The sequence below is a fragment of the Pteronotus mesoamericanus genome, unplaced genomic scaffold, assembly GCF_021234165.1.
Source record: "Pteronotus mesoamericanus isolate MK-2021 breed Mesoamerican mustached bat unplaced genomic scaffold, CSHL_Meso_final contig_68, whole genome shotgun sequence".
Lineage (NCBI taxonomy): Eukaryota > Metazoa > Chordata > Mammalia > Chiroptera > Mormoopidae > Pteronotus > Pteronotus mesoamericanus.
Window position 1 is genome coordinate 9082259 of NW_026555234.1, and position 9126 is coordinate 9091384.

Below are 9126 nucleotides of genomic sequence, written 5' to 3' on the forward strand. Positions count from 1 at the left end.
CTTTGTTACCAGGAAATGGAGCGGCTGGAAGACGGGTGGGGAGAAGACCTTTCATGTAGGGCCCTCTATCTGCCCTGCACTGGGCTAAGTGATCTGCGTGTGCTATCTCATTTTACTTCGCACAACCATCTTATGACGGGTTAGGAAACTGAGTCACGAGAGCCCCAGGCACTTGCCCGGAAGAGTAGGAACTTGAACGCAAGCCTTCGATAGCTCCACTGAACCACACCTCCACTTGTCATGCAAAGGCTTGTCGAGAATCCACCTTTTCCTAGAGAATGTTTCTAAAAATAATTGCATTGCCTCAAAAACACTAGCAGTTGACATACCTCCATCATTGGGCCCCAAGTGCGATGCAAACGTATTGCGCATGCCCGGCCCCTCAAAGCATGCTTCCTGTTCAAATAAGAACATCCTTCTTGACCACTTGCTAATCTGCCAAGCGCTCTTTTATATGTAATTTTTTATTTGTCACCAGGAAAATATTTGCTATTTTCAGGTCGTTGTCATGAAAAAGAACGACCACCTGCCAAAGACCTGTGCTCAAGCCGCTGCCTTGGCCTCCGGTTTTCTCAGGAGAGCAGGGGCCGCAACAGCCCAGCGTCTGCCTGCCCTAAGCCGCGGGTTTCTGAGATTCAGGGAGAGCCAGCACATGGACAGCCCTGTGTGGGTGGCAGAGCCCTGCAGGAGCTTCGCAGGCGCTCGTCTCTGCGTTCCTCGTGGAGAGGCTGCAGCAGCGGACCCCAATTCCAGGGAAGGGGTCTGGCATCCCCACTCCCACGTCCCTCGTCCCCCTGGGCGCTCTCCAGGTGAGGGTCCTGAAACTCCTGCTGGTTAGCAGGAGAGGAACCTCCTGAACCCCTCCAGGCTCTGTGACCAAAAAAAGCATGACCCCTCTGCCCAAGGTCGCTCCCCAAAGCTCTTGACAGTGGCTGTTGCCTGTCTCACAAGATACTAAGTTGACATTTAAGTGATAGGCTATCAAAATTTTAAAAGCCACCGTACAAGATAGAAATTAGGGAATATTTCATTCCTAGCGCCTACAGATCGGAAGAAAAAGAGACATCGTCACTGTGGGAAGAGAGGAAGACCCCAGCGGGGTGATCCTTATTTGCTAACACATCAGAAAATGCGCCTGCCATGTCAGCTTCCTGACAGGCGCGGAAGGGAGGAAGGGAAGTGCTGGGGTCCAGGCCACCAGCGGCCGCGTGCGGACCCATGCTGCAGTTTCACCCATGGCAGACTCGCCCGGTGATAAATCCAGGACTCCTGAAGACTTGTGTACACATTGCAATCAAAAGCCTGGAGCACAGAGGTCATCTCGCAGTATTAATAACAGGTCTGGGGATTCTGACAGCATTGACACTTCAGAGAAACAGATGCCCGGGCACACGTGGGAGTGATCGACATTCGACACCATGCATTGTTGGAATATTTAAATGCTAACGATTCCACGTTTTTTCCTTCCATTGCATGCATTTCTGACAACGTTAGTGTTTCTTTATCATCAGCTCCACCTGGTTTTGCCTGCTAATGATGTCCTCAGCATGAAGAGGTCCACGCCGGGGTTATTTAAATACTTGAAACGAGGAACAATTAAACCCTCGGCTGAAACATTAGTCTAGTGGCGGGTATAGGGTTACTTCCTTCAGTAACACACTCCGCCACACTGTCAGGTGAAGACCGTCTCTGCAGAGACTTCCGGATGTGCTTGTAGTAAACACGGCTGTGGACGCAGGCACTGAGAGAGGACGCGGGCACGGACTTGGGATGTGGAAATGGTGTGTTTCGAAGAGCCGACCGTGGACCTGAGGATTGCTGAGTGCCCGGGAGATGTCAACAGCCCCCGCCGCAGCTCGGACACCTGGGGGGTGACCTGCACCCACTAGAATGCCTGGATGGTTCAAAAAGGTGTGGTACGGGCTGGCATCCCTACTCAGCTTCTCCTCCTTCGTCCTGATCATCGTTGCCCTGGCAGTGCCCCACTGGCTCAGTGGGAAAATCCTTTGTCAGACTGGAGTGGACCTGGTCAACGCCACCGATCCAGAGCTGGTCAAATTCATTGGGGACATTTACTACGGGCTCTTCCGAGGGTGTAAGGTGCGGCAGTGCGGGCTCGGGGGCCGCCAGTCCCAGTTCACAAGTAAGTATGTTTGGGGCGCGAAAGACGCTTAAGAACACTTATTTCTTTTTCCAAATTTGGAAGGGTGGTTATGTCTAAAGGTGGAATTCGCCTTCTGCATCACTCTAAGGCATATCGACAAAGTCCACACTAACCCAGGGGTCCTTGTTCAGCACTAAGAAGAGACCTACTTTTCCCCCTGTATAGAGGCTGCTAGAAACAGTAGAAATAGGGTTTGTATTCCTTTTAGTTAACCAATATTAATAAATAACTACTAAAATAGTGAGTGCTTACATGTGTCAGACGTTGTACAAGCGCTTGACACAGCTTGTCTCTTAAGCCGTGTAACAAATGTGTAAGGAAGGCATTATGAACAATGCCCTTTTGCAGAGGAGTAACTCCACTGGAGCTTGGAGAGGCTGCGTAACTTGCCTGAGGTCACGCAGCCAGGAAACGGCAGCGCCAGACCGCAGAGCCAATGGCACATGACGGGGGTACCTCGGCCAGTCCAGCGGCAGGTGCAGCGGACCGCCCGCAGAGATGAGCCTTCAGGGAGCGCGGCGACAGCTCCCGCGTCTGTCTCTATTAGGGCTTCATGGTCTGAGAAAAAGCAACTGGGCTCTGTGCCTGGGCTCTGGGACCAGGCTGCCGCGTTGCAGAGCCCAGCTTCTAGGTTTGCTGGCGGGGAGACCTCGGGCGAGGCCCCAGACTGGGCACGGTGTCCGCTGGCATCCAGTGTCCCGTCAGAGCTGCTCTGGCTGTAAACAGAGCAGGGCACCATGAGCAGCTTATGCAGGGTCTTCTGGGAAGAAAAAATCAAACCAAAACAAAAAAAACGGCAACATCCTGCAAGCCTTCAGAATCGCACAGTTCGCTGGTGAGAACAGTATCCTACAGTATCATAATTAATCAACATATTGCTGAATCAAGGGGATGAAGAATTGTATCCATTACTTGATTTCTATATTTCAGAACTGTAGTTCTTAGGAGACTGGCCAGGGTTGGTATCTTCTTAAATTTGTAAAGACAGAAGCTGGGCCATTGACAAATACACAAATACAAATTCACATCATTTTTATGTACATGCTGGAAATTCATATATGTTATGTAGAGTCAAGAAAAAAGTCTCTAGGAATAGATGCCTTTACCCAGCAATTAAATTGGAACAGAGATATTGATGATATTGGAAAAAGTAGCTCTATTAGAAACATAACATAAAAGACTAAAAACTCACACACACATACAAAGAAATCAAAATAAAGAACATGTTAAAAGGAAACTCACCCCAGATAATCAATTTCCAAACCAGTCATAGAGAAAACCAGAGCTATACATACAACTGACCTTAGAACAGCAGGGGGAGAGGTGCCAACACCCCCACAAAGTCGAAAGTGTGTGTATAGCATTTGACCCTTCCAAAACGTAATTACTGAAGCCTGCTGTGCCCAGAGGCCTTAGTGGTAACATAAACAGTCGATTAACACATATTTTGTATGTTATATGTATTACATACTGCATTCTTAAAATAAGGTAAGCTAAAGAAAATATTAAGTCACAAGGAAGAGAAAATACGTTTACAGTACTGGACTGTATTGATTGATGCCGTAAGTTTATGCCATCTGTTCACAAGATGAAAAAGGTCAGGGTGTAAGTGGACCCGTGAAGTTCAAACCCATATTGTTCAAAAGTCAACTGTGTATCACAACCAATTAAGACCTTTTTTTATATCTGAGAGTACATGACTAGCAATTTCATATTTTGGTTTTTCTCCAAGCTTTTGCTACTGTAATGAACATCAGACAGAGCGAGCTTTGGGCACAGGTGGATGGGCTTTTGTGAAATTTCTTAGATGTTATCTAATTGCCCTCTAAGGGGGGGGGTGTGAATTAATATTCCTACAAAGTTTGGTGGTGCCTTCTTCCTTTATCAACACAGTGTATTAGCAAACTTCTTGATCTTTGCCAATCGCATTGGTGATTATTCCCTATTTTAAGGGTTCGGTGAGGATTACTATGCTAGGCATGTGTTGTCAGGATTGCACTGCAATGAAACAAGTAGGTAACCAGGCATAAGCTGCCATGTTTGGAATAAAAGGGGGCTGAGAGTGTAAAAAAAAAAACCCAAAATTATGGGGCACTGAGATGGAAGGGAAGGAAAAGGAAGAGAGAAGGCTCACCCAGAAGAATCCCTTGGAAAGAACAGTATTTTCCAGGGTACAGTTTCCAAAGCTGATACGATAACCTGGTAGAGATAACTCTAAGTGGAAACACAGACTGGAAGGTTAGATCAAAACTAAGGACATATACACAGAATGTCTGGAGACTTCTGAGTGGAAAGGACACTTTAAAGGGAGAAGGACCAAAATGCTAGTTCTCAGGCTTGGGAGACACCAACCTTCCATGAATAAAGGGGGGCAGTAAGCCAGCAAAGGTGGGGTGGGGGTCGGGTGCAGAGTCAGTGAGAGGAAACAGGAAAGCTTTGAGTCCTGGCTCCTGAAGGAAGACAATAAGGTGCAGGCCAGAGGTATCAAAGGATGAGGCAGAGAGTTTGGAGTTCACAAGGTGGACCACAGTTTGACCAGGAGGTGTTCAGTAGAAACCTTGGGATAGTTGCAGAAGAATGCATATGCCCAGAAGTTCTTTATTTTCCTCATTTTAAAGTCTTAATTTACAACTACTGAAAACAGTGATCTAAGCTCTGTGTACCACATGCTCTATGAGACTATAATCCTGTATGTAGAGTTCAGGCTCACCTTGCCCAAAGGTAAGGGATATAATGTCTCCAAGCCTGTGGGGAAAGGTGGTTAATAAAATTGACCCCCTGAAGAATAAAATATCTTCATCTCAAGGATTGAAGGGGAAAAAATGTTAAATTCTTGGGCCATGACTCTGCTCAGTAAGTACTGATTACCCTTAAGTCATACACTACGCAGGTATTATTATTGCCATGGCACCGATGAGGAAAGTGAGGTTCTGAGAAGTCACGTGATTTTCCCCAAGTCACAGAGTAAAAATAGTAACAGCAACAATCACAGCCACCCTTTTCAAAAACTGAAAATATTTAAGATACTCTATCACAGCTAGGACATGATGGCAAATAGAAAACAAATACAAATGCATATTTCACTAAATTGTCCTGCCACATGCATACAAATATTCTACAATAAAAGAATATTGTGCAACATAGAGATTGAGTGTCCATCGGACACAGGAAATCTCTGCCTTGCTGAGTCATTGTGAGGGATCCGGGATAATGTTCCTTGCTTCCCATAGCGCCCAATAGTGGGCGCTGTTATCATCGCTATGCACGTCACTTTTTCCACTCGATAATCTTGTAAGATGGATATGGAGGGCAGAGTTTAGAGGGTCCTATTTTACAGTTATGGCAAATGAGCAAAGCTGGGATTTGAACCCAGATCTTTGGATGCCAGATCTAGGCTTCCCTGGGCTACACCCCACTACCCTCTGCACAGATATGCCTGAGACCACTTCTGATTTCTTGAAGGCAACCCTCAGACCCCGAGTCAAGCTTTGCAATGAGCTCTCTTTCGCTGACTCTCTTGACAGCCTCCTTTGCTAAAGAGACACCGTCTGGGCTTATGTGCTCCAGCTCACACCAGATCCCAGAGTTGCGAGGTCAATGCAACTTAAATTGCCAACCAGGACGCATTTTGATTTTACGTTCTCCCCAAGGAAGAGAGGATTGCTGGTCAACTGACAAGTGGCAAATCTAGGAGCCATGACTTCCTCTTAGGAAGGTTCCAGGTCTTCGGAAACCCAGCACTTGCAGCTGGGCCCTCACACCCCTCTATAAAAGCCTCCCTGGTGGGCAAGCCTGGACTTTCTGAACTTGGGCTGAGCTCTGACACTGAAATAATGGCCACGCCTTCTCTGCCCAGTCTTCCCGCAGCTGGTGAAGGAGCTCAACACAGGCCTCCATGTGCTGATTCTGCTGTTGCTCTTCCTGGCCTTGGCCCTGGCGTTGGTCAGCATGGGCTTTGCCATTCTCAACATGATCCAGGTCCCCTACAAGGCAGTCAATGGCCCTGGGGGCATCTGCCTGTGGAACATCCTTGCAGGTAAGGAAGGCCCCGGGGGAGAGAATCTCGTCCACAGCTCACTGGGCTGAGTTTCAAGAAACTGGGCGGAAGGCGTGAGGGAATTAGCCTGCCCACCCGGCCTTCACTCCCTGGGTCTATAACCTTCCCGATGGGGACAGGTGTCCTCTTTACTAAGCATGCACGAGTGGCTACTGCTGCTGCAGTGAGGCTGGGGGGAACCCTCACAAAGGATGGAAGAAACCTGGCGATTTTACCTGCCTGTTTTGATAAAACCTCCATATAAGGTGGAATTAAGTATTATTAGACCCATGTTTACAGATGAGGAGCCTGAAACTCAGAGAAGTCAACAGGTGTGCCTAAAGTCACACAGCAATGAGTAGCAGAGGTGGGATTCCAACCCAGGGAAAGCTGAGTCTACACCCTTTGCCTCTTCATTAGTCCCTGGTCTCATCTTTGACTATCAAGACCTATTTTCCAAGCCAAACACCAATACAAAAGGGGTGTGCGTGTGTGCGCACGTGTGTGTGTGTGCACGTAAGAGAGTGTGTGTCTATGTGTTGATTCGGGAGTATATCGATGCATAGAAATTAATTCACATTTAGTTATAAACTTTTTTAAAAAAATCACCTGTAATGAAAATCACAAAACCGTGAGAAATGAGTGCCATTTCAGAAAAGCCAAGTCCAGCGGTCAAGGCATCAAGGTACTCACCTTCCACCGCCTTTACCTTACACAGGACGAGCATGACGTAGACGAACTGGGGCTGTCGTTTGGTCACAGATTAGAATGCAGTGCCAGTAAGTCAGCTGTCGTTCTTTGCCTGTGTTTGCAGACGGTGGCCCTCCCGTAGGGTTTCTCCTGCACGCGCTCGCCCGCACCTGGGCCACAGGTGTCCTGTTCCTCTCTGCTTGACCCCTCACGGTGCCAGCGTGTGAATGTGCTCAGTCCCGCTTCTTAAGTAAAGGCTTATCTCTGTCTATTTCTTTCCTCAGAGAGATGACACGCTCCAGCTCCACTGACCAGAGTATTTAAAAAAGGCATTTTGACAACACTTGAGTGTCAAAGGCATAAAAATACAAATATCATTTCATAAAACGAATCCAATATGGATTTTTTGCTAAGGAAATAACTGGAAAAGAACACAAAGATATACCCAAAACGGAGTTCACAGCAGGACTTTCTAATAGTAATCTGGATATCCAGAAATAAGTTCTCGCTTAATTAAACTTAATTAATTAGGTATGTCGCTGGGATAAAATACTATATACCAGTTTAAAGTGGTGCTGTAACAAACTATTTGACAACATGGGAAAAATGTTCAAGTAAGAGGAAAAATAAAGTGTAAAACGGTAAGAGCACCAAAATACTAATTTTGTTCAAGAGAAAGAAATGCAGGGAAAAATACCAAAAGGTTTAAAGTGTTTATACCCGGCTTTTAGGATAAAAGTAAATTTGTGTTTTCATCTTTATGATTTTCTCTGGTGTCCAGCTTTCCTTCAGTGAAGATATAATAATCTAAACAAAAAGCCTAGTAAATGTTTTTTTTAAAAAAACACTAATTAAAATCAAAGCAGTAGTAACAAAGAGAGAGAGCAGTCCAAGTTTGAGGCAACAGGTAGGGAAACACATGAAGTCCGGAATCCTTCCGGCTTTCCCTCTACTTTCCTTCCTTCCTCCTGTCTCTTCTTAATCCAAAGCCAGGGGAAAGGATCATTGAACAGGAGAGAACAGTCTGCCCTCTGCAGAAACCGTGGTCTGCACGGTAAGATGTTCTTGGATCTTCCCCCTCGCCCTCAGGGTCTGCATCCAAATCCTCAAGGCTTTAGAGATTGAACTCTTTTCCTTGCGGGCGTCCTAGAAAGAACCGCTCTGGGCAGGGAATAAATTAGATGGGTCGAGGGTGAAAGGCCACCTTATGCGAAGCTTATTCTCTTTCTCCGTCACCTCTCACCTCTCACACTGTGTGGGTTATCTGCTGCTTTGAGAAGCAATTTAATATTGTGTCTCCTTAAGGATTTTTGTTTTAAAACCCAAAGTGAGTTTGTTGTCGGTGCCACAAAAATGCCACCTCCCATAAAGTCATTCCAACTGCCAAAAGCAGCTGAGAATAAGGGTCCCCTCTGTGGGTTTCAGGTGGAGTCGTGGCGTTGGCCATCGCTAGCTTCATGGCCGCGGTGAAATTTCACGACCTGACAGAACGAATCGCCAACTTCCAGGAGAAGCTCTTTCGCTTTGTTGTGGTGGAAGAACAGTACGAAGAGTCGTTTTGGATCTGCGTGGCCAGCGCCTCAGCCCACGCTGCCAACTTGGTTGTGGTGGCCATCAGTCAAATTCCCCTCCCAGAGGTTAAGACCAAAATAGAAGAGGCCACAGTCACGGCCGAGGATATCTTGTATTAGTAGCTTTCTCCTGGTCACACCCCCGCCCAGATCAGTTCTGTACTAGGAACGGGAGTCTCATTGCCTTTGCGGGCTTCACAGTCCCGTACGGGTATGAATTTGGCAGTAAGAAGAAGGAGATGGAAGGGGGAAGGATGGTACCTGGGCCAGAAAAGAAAAACTTGCCCTAATTCCTGGCATCTCTGTCCTTCCTCTCCCTGACCTTGGACTTGGAGTTGGAGTTGGAGACTTTGCACTTGCCAGCTGTGAGTGACATGGGACAATGCACTTAATGTCTACATCTCAGTTCCCTCGTCGTGATATGGGGGTGCAAATGACTTCGCAAGATTGTAATGAGGTTTTAATGGGCTGTGATGTTTGGATATTCCAGAGCATTCCACAGATATAAAATACTGAACACTCCAATAAATGCCTGTACAATCTGGTCTATTCCACACATTGTTGGGGTGGGGGGGTGTATGTTGATGTCCCTGCTCTCCAGAAACACTGAATCTTTCCACATGACACAGGAATCAGAGAGCCACAGTAACACAAAAAATGAAAAT

The 9126-nt window shown here is 46.8% G+C and overlaps 1 protein-coding gene across 1 annotated transcript; it reads left to right on the forward strand.

Annotated features, from left to right (window-relative positions):
• The first annotated feature begins 1890 nt into the window (after positions 1–1890).
• CLRN2 (clarin 2) lies at positions 1891–8581 on the forward strand. The gene is made up of 3 exons (XM_054582242.1): positions 1891–2143; positions 6021–6200; positions 8316–8581. Exons 1-3 carry the CDS (start codon positions 1891–1893, stop codon positions 8579–8581), a joined length of 699 nt encoding a protein of 232 aa, XP_054438217.1.
• Positions 8582–9126: the final 545 nt, after the last annotated feature.

Bases quoted from the DNA above. Each gene is read 5' to 3' on its own strand.
- CLRN2 (XM_054582242.1), top strand. From the start codon at position 1,891: ATGCCTGGATGGTTCAAAAAGGTGTGGTACGGGCTGGCATCCCTACTC. The intron at 2,144-6,020 runs GTAAGTATGTTT...TTCTCTGCCCAG, and splicing joins CCGCCAGTCCCAGTTCACAA to TCTTCCCGCAGCTGGTGAAG. The intron at 6,201-8,315 runs GTAAGGAAGGCC...TGTGGGTTTCAG, and splicing joins CCTGTGGAACATCCTTGCAG to GTGGAGTCGTGGCGTTGGCC.